Source organism: Aspergillus stella-maris, assembly GCF_047715825.1.
Source record: "Aspergillus stella-maris strain CBS 113639 unplaced genomic scaffold BDV14scaffold_11, whole genome shotgun sequence".
Taxonomy (NCBI): Eukaryota; Fungi; Ascomycota; class Eurotiomycetes; order Eurotiales; family Aspergillaceae; genus Aspergillus; species Aspergillus stella-maris.
In genome coordinates, this window is record NW_027396805.1 from 249,569 (window position 1) to 269,874 (window position 20,306).

The 20,306-nt window shown below is 50.7% G+C and overlaps 9 protein-coding genes across 9 annotated transcripts; 2 read left to right on the top strand and 7 right to left on the bottom strand.

Annotated features, from left to right (window-relative positions):
* Positions 1-400: 400 nt before the first annotated feature.
* Positions 401-3,250, bottom strand: BDV14DRAFT_14212 (uncharacterized protein). The gene is made up of 3 exons (XM_073766360.1): positions 3,018-3,250; positions 2,836-2,948; positions 401-2,748 (listed from the first exon to the last, which is right to left on the bottom strand). The coding sequence occupies exons 1-3, from the start codon at positions 3,113-3,115 to the stop codon at positions 680-682; spliced, it is 2,280 nt and encodes a 759-aa protein (XP_073630851.1). The 5' UTR covers positions 3,116-3,250; the 3' UTR covers positions 401-679.
* A 589-nt stretch (positions 3,251-3,839) lies between these two features.
* On the bottom strand, positions 3,840-7,510 carry BDV14DRAFT_168553 (NPA1/URB1 family protein). Its single transcript, XM_073767872.1, has 5 exons — positions 7,331-7,510; positions 5,495-7,273; positions 4,653-5,443; positions 4,273-4,599; positions 3,840-4,214 (listed from the first exon to the last, which is right to left on the bottom strand). Exons 1-5 carry the CDS (start codon positions 7,470-7,472, stop codon positions 3,897-3,899), a joined length of 3,357 nt encoding a protein of 1,118 aa, XP_073630852.1. The 5' UTR covers positions 7,473-7,510; the 3' UTR covers positions 3,840-3,896.
* Positions 7,511-7,752: 242 nt separating this feature from the next.
* Positions 7,753-8,448, bottom strand: BDV14DRAFT_197533 (C-terminal helicase domain-containing protein; the record flags this gene model as incomplete). Its single annotated transcript, XM_073772715.1, has 2 exons — positions 7,753-8,229; positions 8,326-8,448. The coding sequence occupies 2 exons, from the start codon at positions 8,446-8,448 to the stop codon at positions 7,753-7,755; spliced, it is 600 nt and encodes a 199-aa protein (XP_073630853.1).
* Positions 8,449-8,884: 436 nt separating this feature from the next.
* Positions 8,885-10,569, top strand: BDV14DRAFT_197534 (SNF2 family N-terminal domain-containing protein; the record flags this gene model as incomplete). Its single annotated transcript, XM_073772716.1, has 9 exons — positions 8,885-9,157; positions 9,208-9,228; positions 9,277-9,361; positions 9,428-9,515; positions 9,567-9,686; positions 9,738-9,895; positions 9,950-10,049; positions 10,112-10,199; positions 10,264-10,569. 9 exons carry the CDS (start codon positions 8,885-8,887, stop codon positions 10,567-10,569), a joined length of 1,239 nt encoding a protein of 412 aa, XP_073630854.1.
* Positions 10,570-10,735: 166 nt separating this feature from the next.
* BDV14DRAFT_168558 (uncharacterized protein) lies at positions 10,736-11,248 on the top strand. Its single transcript, XM_073767873.1, has one exon. The coding sequence runs from the start codon at positions 10,758-10,760 to the stop codon at positions 11,130-11,132; it is 375 nt and encodes a 124-aa protein (XP_073630855.1). The 5' UTR covers positions 10,736-10,757; the 3' UTR covers positions 11,133-11,248.
* A 1,842-nt stretch (positions 11,249-13,090) lies between these two features.
* Positions 13,091-13,879, bottom strand: BDV14DRAFT_197537 (uncharacterized protein; the record flags this gene model as incomplete). The annotated part of the gene is made up of 1 exon (XM_073772717.1): positions 13,091-13,879. One exon carries the CDS (start codon positions 13,877-13,879, stop codon positions 13,091-13,093), a length of 789 nt encoding a protein of 262 aa, XP_073630856.1.
* A 779-nt stretch (positions 13,880-14,658) lies between these two features.
* BDV14DRAFT_168561 (S8 family peptidase) lies at positions 14,659-16,566 on the bottom strand. Its single transcript, XM_073767874.1, has 3 exons — positions 16,042-16,566; positions 15,049-15,966; positions 14,659-14,990 (listed from the first exon to the last, which is right to left on the bottom strand). The coding sequence occupies exons 1-3, from the start codon at positions 16,423-16,425 to the stop codon at positions 14,850-14,852; spliced, it is 1,443 nt and encodes a 480-aa protein (XP_073630857.1). The 5' UTR covers positions 16,426-16,566; the 3' UTR covers positions 14,659-14,849.
* Positions 16,567-17,629: 1,063 nt separating this feature from the next.
* Positions 17,630-18,580, bottom strand: BDV14DRAFT_197539 (uncharacterized protein; the record flags this gene model as incomplete). Its single annotated transcript, XM_073772718.1, has 1 exon — positions 17,630-18,580. One exon carries the CDS (start codon positions 18,578-18,580, stop codon positions 17,630-17,632), a length of 951 nt encoding a protein of 316 aa, XP_073630858.1.
* A 230-nt stretch (positions 18,581-18,810) lies between these two features.
* On the bottom strand, positions 18,811-20,197 carry BDV14DRAFT_168563 (uncharacterized protein). Its single transcript, XM_073767875.1, has one exon. It carries the CDS (start codon positions 20,158-20,160, stop codon positions 19,405-19,407), a length of 756 nt encoding a protein of 251 aa, XP_073630859.1. The 5' UTR covers positions 20,161-20,197; the 3' UTR covers positions 18,811-19,404.
* Between the last annotated feature and the right edge of the window lie 109 nt (positions 20,198-20,306).

Genomic DNA, 20,306 nt, shown 5'->3' on the forward strand with positions numbered 1-20,306 from the left:
GTTAGCTGGGCTGGGCGGGACGGACTAGGACGGGACTGGCTCTGTAACGCAATGAAGTGTCAGTTGTTAGTAATGATGATCCTGGGGATGAGGAACGAGAGCTGGTATCGCTGGGAGGTGTCCAGCTCGAGGTGAAGCAGGATGGTTTAGGGAAGCACATACTTACGACGGGTCCAATGATAGGAGATTGGCTGCAGGAAACACAGCAATGAACTTACGAAGAAGTGCACTGCATGTAGACGGAAGGAGCTGATGGAAATGAGATGGTGGGGGGCGAGATAGATGGAGGAGATGGCGAGTTGCATCTTTGGACGGAGGGAAATGAACACGGGCTTCCATCCAACCCAACAATCCCCCTCCAATTGCCTCACCCATGACATAAGATGGAAAGCTACCTACTCCAATTGCTTACTACTACAGAAACAAGAGCACCGCTTTAGTCCGCATAGCTGGATTGAGACTATCCTGGCCTAGATAAATATGAGTAGAGTAAGACATCGCATCGCAAGGTATCGCACTGCACTGCACTGCACTGCACTGCATTAGATCGCGTACATGACCCGAGATATCATAAAATATCAACGATCGCTATTACTCTCACAGGCTCGCTTCTGAAAGTCAATTGTCAAGGTATCGGTGGTGACTGATTAAACTGCTGAGTCAAAGGTGAATGTGAAGTCTACCTGAACTGCCTAGGTCCAACCATTCCACCGCGAACATCACCTCCAACCTGCGCGAACATGTCAAGCAAGTGTCTGTTTGATGGCGGTGGGCCCTGGAGACCTGGGTTTCCATCGAAAGGCCCCATCATGTTATCTCCGTTGTGCGGCATGGGCGGGAATCCGCCGGGCGGAGGGACATTCATGTAGCCAGGGGGAGGCATCATGCCAGGAGGAATAGGTCCCCGAGGGAAGGGCTGACGCTCGTTAGGCGGAATGTTGCCGTGCATTGGCATCGCATTGGACATAAAGTTGGGGTTGACGCCGGGAGGGTTGACGCCTCTGGTCGGAGTTGGGATCCCTGGTGGAGGTCCCAGAGGTCCAGGTGGACCGCCTTGTTGCGGAGGGAGCTGGTGGCCAGCCCAGCCTGGAGGCGGCATGTGCTCGAAGCCAGGCGGACGCGGGATGCCCATGGGTGGCCCTTGGCCCTGCGGAACACGGCTTCCACCGGGGGTAATTGGGGGCTGGCCTCCCTGGAATGGGACATCATCAAAGTAGCCTGGTGGCGGTCCGTTGGCAGGTCTGCGTCGAAGGTGTTCAATATCGGGTCTCTGCATCGCGGCGATTGCAGGGTCATCCAAGAAGCCAGGACCCTTCATGCCGGGTCCGATTCCAGGAGGGTGAGGCATGCCATCGGGCAAATTCATTAAGCCGGGTGCTGGGCCGGCGCTTTGCGGCTGGTTCTGAGGGCCTTGGTTCGGGCCAGAGCCAGGACCGACTCTGACTTGTTGCATCAGCCGAAGCAAGTGCTGGCTATCACGTCCATGGGGTTCTTGGCCAAAGAAGCTGTTCTCTTTTAGAGGAGAGTCCATAGCACGAGGCGCGTTGTCTTGCATAGGCATCTGCTCTGGCCGTTGCTGCTCACGCGGAGGAGAGGCCGAGCTTCGAGTCTGCTCCGAGTGGACCAGCGAAGAAGGACGATTCGGCTGGCCGAAACTCTGTACAGAATCGTTGTGGGGAGTAGCGTTGCGCGACCTTCCACCGCCAAGCATTTGTAGGATACGCTGGAAGCCTTCCTGATCCGCGTCGGTGGATGATGGGTTGAAAGGCGCAGGAGACTTGGCGCTAATGGGAGATTCGGGTTCCTTCGCCGGACTTCCCAGCGGAGGACTGAACAGCCCAGCAAAGCGAGAAGATTTTCCTGCTTTCGGCAAGGGAGCTTGGCTCTTCATCGCAGGCTCGGCAGACGAAAGAGATGATCCAACGTCCTGCGCAGGCTTCGGTTCACCTAGGAAGCCAAAGAAGCGCTCCATCGTGGTGTCGGGAAGAGTAACACCACCAGGACTGAAGATCTCACCATCAGTGGGTCTAGTCTCTGACTTTTGCACAGGCTCAGGAACCTGCTCAATAGGAGACTCTCTTCTCTCTTCAATGGGGGCTTGAGAACCAGCCTTCATTTTCTCCTTCCAGCGTTCAAAGTCTTCTTGAGTATGGACTCTCCGCGGCTCCTCACGGTCTGTGGCATCAAGCCATTCGGGCTCTTGTTCAAGTTTCGCACCTCGAGTCCAGTCACGATCAGCGCCGTGTCTGTCGCGACGCCAGTCTCGGCTGCGCATCGAGGCTTTCTCTTCTTCGATCTCGGTAGCATCCTGTACATTGTCGTCCCGGAACCAGCTGCCTTCATGTCTGGCACGTCCCGGAGGTACTTCGCGGCGAGGAGCGAAGCGGCCATCCTTATCCTTGGCACCGTTGGGGTCGCGCGGGTCACGAGCCTCCCATCGATCGAACTCGCCGTTGCGCTTCGGCTTTCGCTCCTGGTCTTCGGGTCCTAAAGGACGACGCGGGCGACCGTTGTTCCAGTCCTCTTTATCTCCGCGCCGGTTATTGAACGTCCCCATCTTCCCCTCACGGCCGGCGAAGTCTCTGTCTCCGCCATCGCGGTCTTTGAAAAACTTGTCTCGGAGGTTAAAGCGGTCATTCTTCGTGTCGTCCGAGGGAGGTAATCGTTCCGTGGCATCTATCGAGCCTTTACCGGCGATGCGAGAGGCAGAAGCGAATGCAGTTTTCGGGGGTCCGAGGACGATATCCTCTGCGCCAAGTTAGATCTCGTTCACGATTGCCAATGTACTCCGACTCATCGGAGCATTAAGCAGCGCTAGTTAATCCATTGTCTCACCTGAATTCGAGTTGCGAGAGATATGACGTGTTTCGAAAATGCTTGGCCGCCGAGCGGACGGGTCGTTGTGGTTATTGCTAGGGTTTCGTTGGGCTGTGCGATCAGGTAGCGGTCTAGCCAAAAGATCAAGTTAGTAACAGCGATGTCAATTAAATATTGTGAAGAAACAGGTGTAAGCATACCCCATCCATTCTTCCACCGGAGGTAGATTCGCCGGCCTCGTGACCAACGGCGACTCGCGCAGCCATATGAGCTCTTCGATTTCGTATCGTCGCGCCATGACGACGGCAGGGGTAATGTGTTACTCGCAGTCCGTCACGTAGTTTTCATTGGTTCCGGTCGCTGAGAGACTAAAGGAAAAGAGCTGGTTGTGGATCGCTCGGCAGTGTTGTGAATGGCGTCGACCAGTGAGGGGAGGCGGTGGGGAGAATCAGTGAATTGTAAGGTAGATATAGGGAGGAGCAGGCGAGCGCGTCAAATGACGGCAGACTCGTAAAGTTGTTACGGTCGGTGTTGCGGTGCGTTAGGTGCGGTTGGTCGATCGGTATCGGTCAGGTTGGGTTGGTTGGAGGTTGAGGTGCGGATGATGAGGAGGGGCAGGATTGCCGACTCAGCAGGAGGCGAGAGGAGCAGTGGATGAAGGTATAAGTAGACAATTCAAAGTAACTGAAGTAGATTGGACAAGTATTAGATGGCGTTTGTGCTTCAGTGAGGGTGAATTGGGGAGTGTCATGGGGGAGAGCAAGGGGAGGTGAAGGAGAGCAAAAGAGTGTTAATCCAAAGTCTGAAGTTTCGCGCTTCCCAAAGAGGAAAGGAAACGGCCAGCTGCGCCAACACACTCTGTCTGGTCCACGTCGACACCACAATTTACACTGCACCGTCTCTTATTTATTTTTAACTTAATACACTGTAAGTGTCACACGTTCTCAGACTGTTCTTCTTTTACATACTTTCAGGTATTGTCTACCCAGAATACTCTCCTACACAGTATAACTATGACGAAACAGCTCTATGCCAATTATCACTATGCTAGGGTATATCCTAAATCTCTACTATCCAATTCAAACAGCAGTATTTTCAACAGCACGCGGTACAGCACCTCCACTCCACTTCTCAATCCGATCATGGTCTGCCGATTCATACAGCGACTGCGCCATGGCTGTCAGTGTAGAAGCATCCCGCCCAGTCACTCCAGGCAATTGGCTCTGAATCCAGCTGACAATTCCCGCTCTTGTAATCAGAGTAGTACCACCTTGGACCTGACTCGACCGGTAGATAAGGTGAAGAACCTTCCTTTTCGCGGTGAAACCAGCGCCCGGTGATTCGTAGAAGGACAGGACTCGCTCGAAGACGTTGGCTCGGCGGTAGATTTCCATGTCCTGGGTAATTGTTAGCTAGATCTTCACTTGTTAATGGGTAAAATGGGGTGAGGCATACCCGTTCAGTACGAAGACCCTTGATCAGCAGATCCAGCAACCACGCAATCTCTTCAAAGTAACCGTCGTCCAATTCCGGTTCATGGAGCAGGATCTTGTCAATCCAGTACGATGGGATCTTTTCAACCTCCCACCAGGGCGCCTTCTGGATGAATCTGTTGACCTTGGCGTAGAGCTTGTGCATCGGATTTATGAGGACTGAAAGACAGCTGGCAGCGCATTCTCCAACTATCCACGGCACGGGCGAATCGATACCAATCTGTTTCACTGTCTCGAGCAGTTCTCCAGTGAGAAGGTAGACGGTTCGCCATTCGTCGTATTTGGAGTCCTATTTCCGAAGTTAGTATTGAGGGTTTGATTAACTATGGGTCTCGGTCTTACCTTCAACTTCATCATGAATCGAGAGATATTCGGAAGAGCCTGTCGTCGGACCTCTTCATGCTCAGAACACAGGCAAAGCAAGAGCTCCGACACCCGTCCCTCTTCCAATGACTCTTCCATCTCCTTCTGGTCCCAACGGAACAGTTCATTGTGTTCCGTTCCCTCAGTTGGCAGAGAGCCGAAGACTCCTTCGAGGTCGACATCCCGGTTGTCGGTTATCTTAGCTGGGGCCGCGACGGATGTATCGGGCTCTGTATTCATGACGTCCTGCTCAACTTCTTCAGCTCCCTTCAAAGACTTCTTGAACCGAGACTTTAACTTCTTCTCTTCTGTAAGGTTGGCCAGCTCATCACGCGCGTTCTTCAGACCTCGTAGGTTCTCTCCAGCTGAGCTCAGGTTCCTGAGTAGATTGACGATAAACTCGCTCACAGCCTTCTCGTTGCTTGCATTTCCACCCTTGACAACGAAGGGCCATTGTTCGATGACTGCTGCGACCAGCGGGCTGAGCGGCTTCGATGCTTCAACCAGAGATCCAAGTAAATCACCATAGTGAACGGGCTTCTTGGCTATGCGAGAAGCGCAGTTATCAAAGAATGCCAGCTGGTGCTGGAGGGTTTCTGAATTCGAGGACTCGAAGCTAGACAAGAGAGCTTTGAAGCTCGAGGGGCGGAGTACGGAGTGCTCAGTGAGCACGACCTCGAGCAGCTGGCCTATTTCTTCAAAAGTCTCCCTTGAAGAGGCGTTGATGAGCACTTTCAAGATTGACGTGAACGCAGAGAGTTTCATTGATCCTATCACCAAGTAAGAAATCATGTTAAATCAAATGTGGATGTTGTACTTACCAGGTGACTGCCACCAACGCAAAGAAGCCGACTGCTGCGCGATCTTGAGGATATTCTGCAGCTGGCTAATCAAAAGCTCAGTGTCCTCCGCATCAAGACCTCCCTCATCGAGTCTCTTCAAGATGTCCACGAGTACCAAAGAAACGTCGAATCCTTCCTCGAACGCAGCATCCGGCAACACTTCATAGAAACAAGCGATCAGCTCCGAGACAGCCTCTTGCTGCTGCAGATCCTCCTTTGCCGTCCTCCGGAAGAGTGTCACGGCGTCTTTGATCGGAGGGCACCGATTGCCAAACTCAACAAGAAGCTTGTCTGCGGCTTGCGCCCACAAAGGCTGACTGACTCCATGGTCGGCACGGAAAATTTTGAGGACAGTTCGTAGCTTATTGAACGAGATAGCCAACAGTCTTACCGCGAAAAGAGTAATAATTTCGGCATTCATGTTGAAGGAGCGGGCGAGAACCTTCTGTGTCAGAGGACGAGGAAGGATGTTCTCGATGACGACCGAGACTGGCGGAGGCATGGCCGGCAATTTATCCTTCCATCCGCAGTTGGCAGGGACGGGTAGGCTGACCGTAGAGAACAAAACGGTCGATTCTGCCATCCATGATGGTGTAGGCTTCGGGTCGCCCATAAACATGGACTTCTTGGTGAAGTAGTCGGCAATCAGCTCGGGTGCTGCCTTGAAAATTGCAAGCAGCAGCGCAATCTGAAGGCTATCAGATTCCGGTCGAAGAGTCTGGATGAGATACGAGAGAGCTCCGTTGCGAACAGGCACCGACTCCCGGTATTTATCCACATAAGCCGCGGAATCGAGACCCAAGTCAATCGACGCTTCATCATCGAGAGGAAGCGACTCCGGATCCGTGTGGTTCGGATACCACCCCGTCTGAGGCAGCAAAACACCATGTTCACCCTTCGTGCAGACAGTCATAAGAATCTTATGGGTCTCATCGGCAAGAGAAATATCCGTCGTATTCTCCTGCTCAGACTCGCGATCGTATCCATAAAGCGTAACAAGTCTCTCCAGATTCCACCGCGTAAAGAACTTCGTCTTCGTGTTTCTCGCAAGCGAGCTATCCCGAATAATATCCCTCTCAACGGACCGAATGACATCAATGATAATCTCTCTCGGATCCTTCCTCAGATGCTCCAGGAAAGCCCTCACAACCTTCTGCTGTTCAATGATATCCGTCTTATTGGCGGACCCCTGAAACCTCAGATTCGCAAGAAGGTACCGTTGCGCATTCCGTCGTAGCGTAGATGCATTTGGATCCGCAGACGCATCTTCCAGTTGCGCCTTGTTGGGTGTCAAAAACACCTCCATGCGCTTAAAGGTAATGTGCCGTCCAAGATAAAGCTGCCTCGCAACAGCCCCACCATCAAAGCTGACAATCTCCGTTAGGAGCCGGATACATGGCGAAATCAAATGCTCCTTCGACTTAACAGCCGTCAAGCCGCGATTGAACAAGCGGAGCTGCTCTTTTTGCAGCAGATGCTTACAAAGCGCAATGCCGAACTCGCGAAAATCAAGATTGCTCGAGACGGTCTTGATGAAGATTGCCAGGAGTGAGGGGACAACAGTCAACAGCGACTCGTTGGAGTTGCTCTCGGCAAAGTTCCATGTCTGGATCAAGTCCGGGAAGCAAATGGGCTCCTCGGTGTTGCGCGAGATTTGCGTGTCGCAGTAGGCCTTTAGAATGCGAAACTTTTTGGCCTTCTCTGCTTCATTTTCTGCAGCGCCTATTGAGGTGAGGAATTCTTTGAATTTCCTTATGCCTGTATTTCGAGTTAGTCTTTTTCGTTTTCAAGTTAAGGACCTACGGTAAGATGTACCCAGCTTTGATTGTACAGCGTCTTGTTGAAAAAGAAGCAGTGAGCGAAGGTCGGTATGTGAAGTTACGGGAGCAGAATCTTGAGATTCGTGCGGAGTGTCAATTCTCCTCCGCTTAGCGGACCGATCATCATGATGGGACATTTTGGCAGTGATGATATTGTTTGATATGTCGACCGGACCAGATAATTTGGGATCGGCGGAGCAAAAATCTAAGCTTCTTATTCGGGAAACTAACTGGTGCCGCCTTAACGCTGGCTTCGGTGTAAATGTTCTTCCATCCCGACTGGTATACTGGCCGCTTCAAAGAATTCCAATAGACCTCCCATAAATCCTTGTCCTTTCTTTCCCAAACCATCATTCGTTCATAACCCAAAATATACCCAGATGCTATGATACCACGCAATGAAAAATCAACCCGAGCTCATTGTCTCTTCCCACGCTTTCCCTTCCCCTTTACTGCAAGCGCGTCCTTAACCTTCCCCTGTCTTTCGCGCTTCACATGAAGACGGCCAGATCCATCCTCATTGACATCGGCGAACAGCTTGAGTATGGCAACTATGGTATCTCTCTTCTTGAGAATGTCGTCGCTCATTGTGCTCGTGATGTCCTCCGTCTTTTTGATCTGTAGGTTCAGCATGTAGTCCTCGATCGTATCCTTGACGACCATCTTCAAGCATTCGACGTTTTTGGTTTGGCCATGGCGAAGTAGGCGGCAGAACGCCTGGTTTTCAACGGCTTCGTTCCACCAGAGGTCCACTAGGATGCATTTGTGGGCGACGGTCATGTCGAGGCCGGTGCCTCCGTTGCGAAGGCTGACTATCAAGACAGTGATCTCTGGGTCCCTTTCAAAGTCCTCGAGGATTTTATAGCGCAATTGAATTCTTGTTTCTCCGGACAACTGGAATATTGTGTCAGCTGAAGATCCCTCCCAGACTTTTTCATGTGCTTGGGGGTGGCTCTTGCGCATCTGTAGCCCCATCCTTCGTCCTCACACATTCCGGCCAAAAATGACCAGCACGTCTGTGAACTGTGTGAATATAACAATTTTGGTGTCTTTGCTGGATCTTTTCCAATTCATCATGATGCTCTTGATCCCAGTCAATTTCGCTCCCGGCATCTTGGCTCCGCAGGTACGAATCCCGTCTTTGTCTTCTTCTTCCTTTTTCTTAGGATCATATTTGCCTATCAAGGTCAGTTCGGAACTACTCGGCTATCATATGCAGCTCATTGTTCTTCTTGGCTTTTCCTTTCCCTCTTGTCAGCTCCTGTCTTTCCTGTGCCTGGGTCGTAGCATTGGTAAATATCTCCGGTATTGACTCGGAACTTGCGAAACGAGTGGCTTCTTCGATCACAAAGACTCCAACCAAGCGTAAGCGTATCAACCGCCTCTCGGCAGCCGAAAAGAAGAAGAGCATGGAGGTTGGATTTGGACCGATTGAAGAACGGCTTCAGGCAAAAAAAGACCAAAAGAGCGCAGCGAATCTTTCTAAAGCAGATGGAAAGAAGAATGCAGTGGAATCCGGGGCTGGCAAGAAAGGAGGGAAAAGAAAAATATGCCAAATGCGCCATGGAATTTGTCCACCAACGTTATCGAAGAGGCGCATGCCAGCTTCGAAGTACCAGCTCTTGAAGGGTTTACTGCTACCAAACGGAAGGAAGCAATGAACCAGATGATTCTCAGTATCCCTTCTGCTGATCAAGAAGGAGCGAAGAACGATGCAATTCTGCTATTGAATTCCCTTCGGAAGTTCAACAACCGGGTACAATCAGACGGAGATGGCTGCTGGAAAATCAAGGGTTTAAAGACAGGCATATACAACTACCAGGTCAGTACAGGCCTCGTCATATATTAGAAACTAGTTAATATATACGCTAGGTTATTGGATGTGCCTTCATGGTGGGTGGTTTGGTTGAAGTAGAATGCGGCTGAAACTGATGTCAACAGCGTGACCGCGAAAACTCCCCCGACGAGCCCAGAGGTGGGATATTAGCTGTTATTATGGGATTTGGAAAGACGCTGCAGGCATTAGGTTCTATGCTGAAGCCAAACCTTTGCCAAGACCTTTGCCAAAATCAGGGCTAACATTGCCCAATAGTCAACATCATGGATGGGGCGCCTTCGGACCCGGATGACCCTGTTCGAACCACCTTGCTCATCGTACCATCGCACCTCATCCAGCATTGGTCAGTCAAGGTTTCTTATGTTCTTTGCGGCCACGATCTTACTCTATTTAGGACGGATCAAATTCTCAAGCACTGTGAATTGGAAACTATCGACAGAGTGGTTGACTACCATGCGGCGGCAAGACTAGCGACATTGAATGATATCGAGGATCTACAGAGCTATTCAATTGTGTGAGTGGTGTTTCTAGTACTGGAGGAAACCCTTACTCATATTGGATATAGGATTACCACTTACGAGGAAGTTCGGAGATCCTATCCAACTTTCAAGCCACCGAAGGAGCTTGCCAACGAGGATACCTTGCGGGAACAGTGGAAGCAGATCTTCGAGGAGAAAAGAGGCCCTCTACATCACATCAAGTTCCATAGAATTATCGCCGATGGTGAGAGGCCTTGTAGATACCGAGGTCTACTCTGCCACTAACCTAAAATTATAGAAGCTCACGCGATCAAGAACTGGAAATCCAGTTTTTCTATTGCGGTTCGTGCCCTTACGGCTCGTCATAAGTGGCTTCTGTCTGGAACCCCAGTGACAAAGTAAGTATCAATGCTCGTGATTCATTGTTCTTGTGAGGCTAACCTTGTATCTCTCTCGCTAGCTGGAGCGACGAGTTCTACCCTCTACTGTCCTTCCTCGATGTGCCTGGGGCAGGAAAATACCGCGATTTCCTCTCGTACTATCGCTGTGTAAGAGAATGAACCCTAATTCCCTTCCATTCACATGGGTATGGCACTAAACCTGGACTGTTAGGGAGAGACTGCAAACGAACGACTGCACAACTTGCTCAGAGCGTATATGTTGCGCCGGACTCATGCGAGTCGGTTTATGGCAAGGCCCATCATCAGTCTACCAGATATTAAGGAAATAAAGCACGAAGTCGAGTTCTCGGAGGCCGAGTGGCTGATATACAATGCAATCAAATTTATGTTCATCGAAAGCATTAATTGTGTGCAGCCCCAGATGACTTTATGGCGTGTCCAACACTTTGCGCTAATGGAATCACAGAGATGGCGAGTGAGCCCAGTTTCAAAGCAGCGCAATGCCGTTGCACACTGACAATGATCCTTCGGCTTTGAATGTTCTGCAGCCACCCACTTGCTGTCCAGCATACTCTTAAGTATCTGTTGCGTTCCGGGGGCACATTGATGTCAGACATCAAGAACCTACCAAGAAATGGGAGAAATGATGCGTCTTTCCAAATTGTTGCCGCGCTCATGGCAGCCAAGAATGATTACACAGGGTTGATGGGACAGAGTCTCGAAGACCACCAGGACCAGTCGGGAGACAGTAATATATTCACAAATAACCGGAATTTGATTGACAAATTCGGTGAGCTTATGGATTCAAATGACTGGAACGCACGATATGACAGAAGCATGTGTCCGAACTGCGGCCAGATTCCAGACAAGCCGGTGATCACATCCTGCTTACACATGTACTGCGAAGAATGCTTTTGTTTGCTCTACACAACAGCCGAGGAAACCGTGGACAGGGCCCAATCCACTGGTGACTCCCCAAGATCTAAGCCTGCGTGCAAAAAATGTGACACTGTGAGGGCAGGGGGTCCAGGCTGGTTGACCTCAACGGCAGCGGGTTGTGTGTCGTTCGCACCTGGCTGATAGTGAATCAAAGATAGAACAGCCTGCTCCTCTTCAGGAACAAAAAGCTGATTTGCTGGTGATGAAGCTTCAAGCTGTTGTTGTGTAGCTCTCTCCACCTCCTCTTCGGCTTGCTCTTGTTCTCGCTGGTCTCTGCGGATTTGTAACTCTTCATCTGGATGTCGAGTTTGCGTTTGGCAGCTCAAATTCGACTTTCTATGCCATTGTAGGATTTGAGTGACTCGAACCATTTCTTCTTCGATTCGAAACTATAATTGTCAGTACGTTCTTTTTTTTTTTTTTTTAATTTTTTATTTGGTGGAAAACATACTTCTTGAGATCCTCTTCATGCCAGTCGTTGTCGTCTTTGACCTTGCTCACTTGCGTCTCCTCTGTCATGGCGGAATCGGCAAAGGAATCGATCATGGTCATATCTTGATGAATGACTATTCCTCAAACCCGGTTGTGGGAGGAAGTTCTGGGAAGGCAGAAGAGTCTATCTGCGTTATAGAAACATCGACGCTGTCAGACTGTTTCTCTGGCCCGAATCACAGTTGTCAGCTATCGTCTCTTCTATACACATAAGCATCCAGCTCTTCCAAGGTCAATGCTCACCTTTCTCGGAGATGAAATCACGGCGTGCGCTACCAAGCGCCTTCTTAACGTAGTCGTAATTGAGTCGTGCGCGTGCCACCGCTAGGAGCGCAGCGTCTGGCTCTGAGAGTATCGGTAGTTGTACTTCAGCCATCCTGGCGGTCGAATGATGGAAATTTCCAGAATGAAGGGAATCCTGATTATGGGCAGGAGACAAGAGGACACAACGTGCTGGGACCTTTGAGCAAACGGTGATTGCGTAGTTATGTGTGGTCTTGAGAAGGAATTGTAGATTTGACAGGGACAGAGGGGCTTGTAAGATAAAGGGAGTTGAATACGGCGGAAGTTGAGATATTTGGTCCGGTTTGGAGAAAGAAGGGAGGGTGAGGCGGAGGAGATGAGGGAGGCAAGTAGAGCAGATAGTGTAAAGGAGGCGAGGAGGTGGAGACGTAGACGGAAGGATTCAGATAGATATTGTGGTGGGGAGAGCGATGTAGAAAGATGTAGAAGGAAGGAGGTATCTCGAGAGACTAAGCGTATACAAACCAGGTCCCGCATAGACGGTCGATTCAAGAGGGAGCGAGGATTTAGAGTCAGAGTCAGTTGAAGTAAGGAGATGGAGAGGAGAGATGTAAGAGGAAGAAAGAGAAGAGGTCGAAAAAATGTCGCTTTTATAGTCGCGGAAAGTGAGAGGTCGGCTGCGGAAAGGAAAGGATTCAAAGGTCATCTTTGTATAGCAGGATCGTGAGACTGTAGGAAAAAGGAAGATGAGTGAAGGGGTGTCAAAAGAACATGACAATGGAAATTGAGGTTAAAGCAAGAACAATTTGAACATGAAGTGAGAGTCAACTGGAGTGTGCTTGATAGACTATATAAAGAGCATAAGACTTGAGACTAGTTGAGAAACCCTGCTAGAAGAGAGACACTCATGGTCATCTTAGGGAGTATAGGTCGAGCTGTAATAGACCGAGGTCAGTGTGACGAGTTTGTGAAGTGGAGCTGAGAATTTAGCCTATAACCCTATGCTCTCTTCGCAACTTCGACCATGGCCCAGTGGTCTCTAATATATGCGCATTCGTACCTAAACATACTTTGGTCGCAAAGACATACTGTGGGGGGCAAGAGGTGGTGAGTTACTATGTCGAGGTACTAAGAGACTGACTCCCTGGCCCCTATACGTTGTTGCATATCTAAAACAACACCTCGTTTCACTATTCATGATTGACCGTAAGTATCCACGGTAATATACAACAGAGCACATATTATATCCTCCAACTAGCGCGCCCCTCCACAACAATTCGAACTGCAAATAGTCAAAGAAGTATATTCAGTCCGTGGCAGGTGCTTTCATCACCAAGGCCCTGCCGAGCCCCAGCCTCATTCATCTAGAACAGTCCTCTCCTAGCAGCCGCAGTAGGCGAGATGCTAGCCGAAGCAGAGCTAGACGTAGAGTTACCACTGCCATTATTAGGCCCACCGGCACCAACAGCAGCAGAAGTCCTGTTCCCAGCACTACCAACAAGCGGCCCAATCCAGAAAGTCTGGTCACAGGGGTCAGAAGGCCCGTCAACGCAGTCACCAAGGTACCGGCCAAGGCGGCCAGTCTGGTTCCCAGTACCTAGAACATAAGACGGGTTGTAGGCGGGAACCAAAGAGGAGGCGTTTAAGCGGAAGAGAACACCCGTTTGCTGGCCTGCAAGCCAGGTAGATGCGGCAGTGTGTTCGGCTGCCAGACGGGCAAGGATGAAACTGACTTCGGGCGCTTGGGTGTAAGGGACGGCGCCGATGAAGGCAGCTGCAACGCTACCCTCGAGTAAGATGGCGTTGTGAACGAAGTCTTCGCCGTCTGTGGCGTTGGGAGGAGTGAAAGTGCATCTTGGGGTTGAGAAGCTAGGAGTCTTGGAGCCGACTTGTTGGATGGCGCGGACACCGAGGCGGTTTTCACGCTCGATGCCGAGGAAATTCTGGTAGTACTCGGCTCGAGAACCGTTGGTGGCGTCGGTCAAGAAGGTCTGGTTGATGGGCTGGGAGGTATAGTATCTCTCGAGCAGGGTCTGCAAGGCCCAGGCGTATTCGACGACTGAAGCGTCAGATTCCTGGGGAGAGCAGTCTGAGCTCTGGGCAGCTGCGGCTCCGGCAAGCAGGAGGCCGCTCAACAGGGACAAGAAGCGCATTGTGGTTTATATATTGATGTTTAATCCAATAAATAAGTATGTTTCCAAGGAGAACAGCAAATGTGGTCCGGTAAAGCAGCAGATCAGTTTCAGCTCGAGGTACTAGCAGCGGCATAGACATCCATATAAGTAAGCTTATATGGGACCCACTGAAGGATAAAGAATAGAATATCCATCGTCAAGACGACGTGGATGCAACCATATGATGCAGTTTCAACTAGATCTGAGCTTGTCAAAGCTCATCTTCTGCAGAAAACGCGGACCTCAACTGCGGTTCTTGCATCATGACGCTCTGCAGCAATAGACAGCCGCGCGTCTCATAGGTAGAAGACGGGTCGCCCAGCAAGTTCACCGGAAGATGCGGACTTGGTATCCGCCTTTGTCAGGTAATATGGGACTGCAAGTTGTGAAAATGGCCACCGTGATATCATGACATTCCTATAGGAAGCTGAGAGGGCTGGATAGGTCGGCGTAGCGAGCTCGTACCGTTCAAGATTATTGATACCTGGAAGCAGTATAAACTTTCTCTGCGCTGAAATAAAGTGGTGTCTTCTAAGATCCTGAGTCAATGGAAGTAACGAATGTTGGGATCTGCAGCCATCAAACAGTCAATCTAGATGGTGGATCGCGGATCGAGCGGAAAGCAGAACCATCAGTGGATAACACACTAAGCCTTATACGGGGGACGCTGGCTGCGGACACGTGACTTAGACATGATGCTCGACCATACAGAGTACTGTGTTCTGAAACTACTTAACTTACAGCGTTCTCACTTTAGATTTGGAGATTCATTGTCTATCAATTTCATTCAATAATCAAGTTATGCCATGTGCGTGATGTAGTATCAAGTGACCAAAGATAACACTCACTTCCTGAGTGACGGTTACACAACTGACGAAATGATTAAAGCCAACGGACACAAGGAAACATCACAAAAAGGTTCTCAGCCCAAATTTACTCCGCAGGAGCTTTACATGGCATTGGCAAGAATACCACCAGCCTTGAAGGGGAAAGAGTCCTCAACGGAGTCGGCGACAGAGCCAGCCTTGTAGCCACCCTTGGCGACGATGTCGCTGTAGTTGGTGGAGCCACCGCCGTTCCAGGCAAGGAGCTAGCAGGAAAGTTAGTATGCGTTTCAAAAAAAAAAATTTTGAATAAGAATGACTTACGTTGGGGGTGTCAGAAGGAATGTCGGTGAGAGCACCCTGGGTGGCAATGGAGATGATGTCCTTCTTGAGCTTCTCGGGAGTGAAGTCAACAGCGAAAGCAGAGTCCTTGGAGGGCTGAAGGGAGACGAAGTACGCCAGGAGACCAGCAATGTGGGGAGAAGCCATCGAGGTACCAGAAATGGTGTTGACAGCCTTCTTGCTACCAATCCAGGTAGAGAGAATGTTCAGACCAGGAGCGAAGATGTCAGTGCACTTTCCGTAGTTGGAGAAGTAAGCACGCTCATCAGCGAGAGTGGAAGCTCCGACAGTGACGGCCTTCTCGGCGGCAGCGGGAGAGTAGCTGCAGGCATCGGCGTTGTCGTTACCAGCAGCAACAGCGAAGTGAAGACCAGCCTCAACACCAGCGTTGACAGCGTCCTCGAGGGTCTTAGACTTGCCACCACCCAGACTCATGTTGGCAACGCTACCCTTGGCAGAGCCCTTCTTGGTGCGCTTAAGGTGGCTCTCGACAGCCCACTCGACACCCTGGACGACGTCGGCCATAGTACCGGAACCGCTAGACCTCAAGACCTTGACAGCAAAGAGATTGGCTTTCTTGGCAACACCGTACTTCGATCCAGCAATTGTACCAGAGCAGTGAGTTCCGTGTCCGTTGCCATCCTCATCGGCGTCACCGCTGGGGATGGTCTTACCCCAGGTAGCACGGCCCTCGAAATCGTCGTGTTCGATGTTGATACCAGTGTCAATGGTGTATACGTCAACACCCTCACCACCCTCAGAGGCGTAGAGGTACTTGCTGAAAGTACCGAAGGAGAGTCTGTCCCGGTGGGAGATACGAGCAAGACCCCATGGGGCGTTCCTCTCGACGGAAGAGTCTTCCATAGTGTGAACCTCGGAGTTACGCTCGATGTACTCGACCTAGTGACACACAAAGTCAGATATGGATGGCCCTAGAGATAATACCAAGATAAGAGGAACCGTGTGATCACTTACGTCAGGGTGGTTACGGATCTCCTCGATCGTGTCCTCGTGGAAGTGACCGGAGTAACCCATCAAGGAACCAGCGATGTTGAAAGTGCCCTTCAAGCCATCGTAGAATTCCTCACCGAATCCGAACTCGAAGCCAAGGAAGCGCTTCTTCAGGTCTGAGCGTCCACCAGCCTGCTGCTCGTGGATGTCCTGCACCCAGCTGTGATGAGCAGAAGCGGCATCGGTATCAATGTGCTTTTTGAAGACGACGATGTAAGAGTCCGGAATCTCCTTAGCATTCGTAGATGAAAGGACAGGAGCAGCTTCGTTGTGGATGGAGCCAACGCTGGCCATGGGCGTGGCCGCAGCCAGCAGCGGAAGCAGGGAAAGGCCGAGTAAGCCTTTCATGATGGGCAGAGTTAAAGATACGACGAAAGTCAACAAAACAAACAAGAGAGAGTAGGAGATAATCAGAGACCGAGATACCACAAGTTAACTAGAGATGATGGGGAGATGAAGATGGAGAGAGATAGAGGGATGGGGGAGGTTGGATGGATGAGGAGAGGAGGAGACAGCCGAGCTACTTATCAGCTGCATCCAGGCAAGGGCCCTTTGGACGATGATGCAACCAGGTTACGGTATTTTACGCGCCAGGTGACCGGGCGCCCCAGCCGTTGACTGGCTGCTGATCCGCTCCGACGATGGGAGTGGGGCGCCCGGGGTAAATTACATACCGTCCATGCCTATCAGTTACAGCTGAGGGCGGCAGTACGTGTCCCGGTCACGCCTGATAAGCACCAGCCGAGCTACGGAGCTGTTGCAGTGGCGGAGTAACAGGCAGCTACTGCGATTCTACGCAGTCGAGGTCATAGCTATGCTCATTCACTAATATACAGCTTGCTCAAATTTAGACTTTCCCAGGAGTAAATCCTCGACGCGAAAGACACTCGTCATGGCGGTGACTCAAGCTCCAGGCACCGGGCGCCTGAGGACCTGAGGAACTTGGGGTACGATTCGCCTCCCAGAGCAGTTTAGCGGGATCAGCACGAAACAGGTCATCCGTCACTCGGCCAACTTCCCCTTCAACAAGCCAAGCCAAGCGCCGCTGATCCCGCCTCATTCCTGCGGCCCTGCCAACTGGTGTTCTGTCGGAGAATTGAGCTGGGCTATCTGAGCTCTTTCAGGCTAAACGCGCTTTGGCTGTGGCTTTGGCCATCGGAAATTGTTCTCCTTATCTTCCAGTTCACGGGTCATCTTCTGTGGTGCAGTGGCTCGGTAGCTCATAGCAACCCTAATAATTGGCTGACTGACTTGGCATGAAGGAAGCATCGCCCTACCAATCCTGAACTGTCGCCTCCGCTGCCTACCTTCCTATATTTAGAAAGCTCGGGGAAGCTCCAGTACCTTACATCAAGCTGGCACTGCCGGTTTCTTCGCTGACCAAAGAATCAACAACGCCTTTCTTTGCCGGGTATCTAGAAGCTCTGGATGACTTCTCAAACTATCGATACTAGCACTCATTCCACCAGTCGTTATTTGCACCAGCTGAGCGAGATCGACGAGTCCGATGACTACGCAATAGATAAGAAACAATATCGGTGTCAAATGACTTTCACACAGAACTTGGAGAAGCAACCGAACCTCCCACCCTCTGACCCTTCTCATCCTCATACGCAGTGATAGTAGTCGCAGCCACCGAGGTATTAGTATTAAGCAGCCCACCACCAGCTCCAAATCCAACTCCAACCCCAGCCATAACCAACGACCCCAACCTCTGCACCGGACAATCAAGCAAAACCTTCAACCGATTCAGCACCACGAACTCCAGTTTCAATTTCAACCCATAAAGCAACCCAATAAAGCTCGTCTCAACATAATCCTTCAACCCCCACTTCTGACGACCCATATATATCAACACAATAAAGAACAGGTCGAGTACAATCACAACCGTCTGCCCGATAATAAGGTGACTCATGACCTTCCTCCCTATCGCGCCCTTCGCCCTCACAATAGGCCTAATCTCCCTAAGCCCCTGAACAATATATATCCCACAGACAAACAGTTCCCGAACACAATAACTCGTAAACGCAATCCGTTCAGTCGTAAAATTCGCCTTCGCAAAACGGTGATCATCAACAATATAAAGAATCAACGTGATCGTATGCGGAACTGTAAACAGCACAACAGTCCCAACAATAACATTCCTCATTAGCCGCAACGTCATCCAATTCCTTCCCGTATATCCAGCACCATGCGTATGCCGTGTGTTCGGCTGCAGCAATAAATGTAACCTCGAATAAAGCGCCAATATATGCGCCGTCATAAGCGTCGGCACAGTTAACAGAAACCCGATATTCTGCAAAAGTGTCTGTTCAGGCGCGAAGAAGTTCACGAATGTCATTGCGTTGAACCCCGCGAGGCCGATTGTCGCTATGAGCATTGAGTAGAAATAGAGGCCCTTTCGAGCGGGGAAGATGTCCCAGAGCCAGAGGAAGAATTCGAGGACGTTGTAGGCTGTTATGGCGATGAGACTTATACCTATTGCTTCTTGGGCGGAAAACATCACGAATGTCAAGTTTCAAGTTTTCCTCGAGTCCTCTTATTAGGTAGAATGGTGTTCAATTAATGGTGCGGTAGGGCAGTGGCGTGCAAGTTGGAGAACGGGATCGAGACCGAGCGTGGCTGGGTCTCGACGATCTAATAAGCAATCTTATTCTTTTTGTCTTTTGGAGCTCGGTCGACTCGGGTTGCGAGCCGTGGAATGGAACTGTGACATCGTGTTGCACAGATCGAGGGGAGCTTTGCGGACAAAGGAAGTCATTCGAGAGTTCGGATTTGGGCGGACGAAGAAACCAGGTAGGTATGCATCCGCCCGAGGACTAAACCCCGGTCTATGGGTCTGAGGAGCCTATCATCAAAGTGGCTTGCCAGTCAGGTACGAGATGTCCGAGCTACTTCGTGATCCCCTTGCAGGCTGTCTCCAGGACTGGGGTCCTTTTGGTTCTGGGTTGTTGATGTGTAACAGGTTGAGATAGGGGGCATTTGGTATCAAATGGCAGCAAATTGAATCTCTAAAGCAGCAATGCCGCCAGAGTACTAGTTAGGGTTGGAAAGATGAGCATTGATGCCCGCGAGGCAGAATTATCCCCAGGGTCATTCCCAGACCCTTCAGCACCCTGGCTATTGCTGTCACTGGAGCTTCCATCGTCACCACCATCACCATCAAGCTTCATACAAACGAGATCCAGCTGAACCTCATCAGACGTGACATTCCTCTCGCCTGCATAGTCCTGCAGCTGCCAATCATACACAGGCTCAATATAGATGGGAGCGCGGACGATAATTCCAACACCGGCTTTTGCAAGTTGGGCTTCGTAAGAACGCTCTCTAGTGACGGGAAATGAGTATGTCTGCGATGCGCTTCCTGAGGCGAGATGCTGGTAAGCCAGAGGATAGCTGTACATCGTAACGTTTGCGGTTGTTTCGACGAGGAAGGCTGTTTATGTGTATTAGTTGGGATGTCCAATGCAACCGTTGTGACAATAAGGCCAGGATATGAGGAAGGGAAAACATAAGCCTCGCGACATCACCAGAGGAAGAATTCCACGTCGTGATGAGAGCCTCGTCATCGAATAGATCAGTTGGACAAGACAGATTTGCCAGCGGAGTCGAGTGAAAGTCCCGCAGGGCATTAGGCAGCGACTGGTTTTGCTCCTCGTGCAGGTGCGATAATAACCCCCATTTCAGCGCGTCTTTGAGATTCTCAGCGCATGCCTCGCTAAGAAGACCATTGCATCCGTTGTTCCCACCCCCAAGAGAACCAGAGGCATTGGTGAAGAGCATCCCGACTTGAGAGATCTCCAGGGCGGTCTTGTCCGTGTGAAGAGATGGGTATTCGAGCCAAAAAGCAATCTTCTGCAGTCCGTCTTTGTTATCCAGTTCCTCGCTCCCGACAGCAGTGAGGGGTTCCAAGCCGTAGACGAAGGTTGCGTTTTCGGGAAAGAGGTCTCCGAATGAGAATGAGTGCGTGCCCTTGTTTACGGCGTTGATGCAGTTGGTTTTGTCTTCATTGTTGCAAGTCAATTCTATTGTATTTGTTAAAGGAAGGACAGAGACTAGAAGGAGGGCAGCGAGTGTGTTCATTTTGGCAAACGAGTGTATGAAGGTAGGTAAGTAAAGAGCGGCATACGGGCACCAACCTCTGGGGGCCTGGCAGGTTTATATCCTGTAGCTTCGCCCTTAGGGCTAGCAGCCTAACACTGATGCCCTGTACTAAAACCAGGGACGGT

Bases quoted from the DNA above. Each gene is read 5' to 3' on its own strand.
- BDV14DRAFT_14212 (XM_073766360.1), bottom strand. From the start codon at position 3,115: ATGGCGCGACGATACGAAATCGAAGAGCTCATATGGCTGCGCGAGTCG. The intron at 2,949-3,017 runs GTATGCTTACAC...TCTTTTGGCTAG, and splicing joins CCGGTGGAAGAATGGATGGG to ACCGCTACCTGATCGCACAG. The intron at 2,749-2,835 runs GTGAGACAATGG...AACTTGGCGCAG, and splicing joins CTCTCGCAACTCGAATTCAG to AGGATATCGTCCTCGGACCC.
- BDV14DRAFT_168553 (XM_073767872.1), bottom strand. From the start codon at position 7,472: ATGTCCCATCATGATGATCGGTCCGCTAAGCGGAGGAGAATTGACACT. The intron at 4,600-4,652 runs GTAAGACCGAGA...CTTCGGAAATAG, and splicing joins GATTCATGATGAAGTTGAAG to GACTCCAAATACGACGAATG. The intron at 4,215-4,272 runs GTATGCCTCACC...ACAATTACCCAG, and splicing joins AGGGTCTTCGTACTGAACGG to GACATGGAAATCTACCGCCG.
- BDV14DRAFT_168558 (XM_073767873.1), top strand. From the start codon at position 10,758: ATGGGACAGAGTCTCGAAGACCACCAGGACCAGTCGGGAGACAGTAAT.
- BDV14DRAFT_168561 (XM_073767874.1), bottom strand. From the start codon at position 16,425: ATGAAAGGCTTACTCGGCCTTTCCCTGCTTCCGCTGCTGGCTGCGGCC. The intron at 15,967-16,041 runs GTAAGTGATCAC...GTGTGTCACTAG, and splicing joins AGATCCGTAACCACCCTGAC to GTCGAGTACATCGAGCGTAA. The intron at 14,991-15,048 runs GTAAGTCATTCT...CTTTCCTGCTAG, and splicing joins TTCCTTCTGACACCCCCAAC to CTCCTTGCCTGGAACGGCGG.
- BDV14DRAFT_168563 (XM_073767875.1), bottom strand. From the start codon at position 20,160: ATGAACACACTCGCTGCCCTCCTTCTAGTCTCTGTCCTTCCTTTAACA.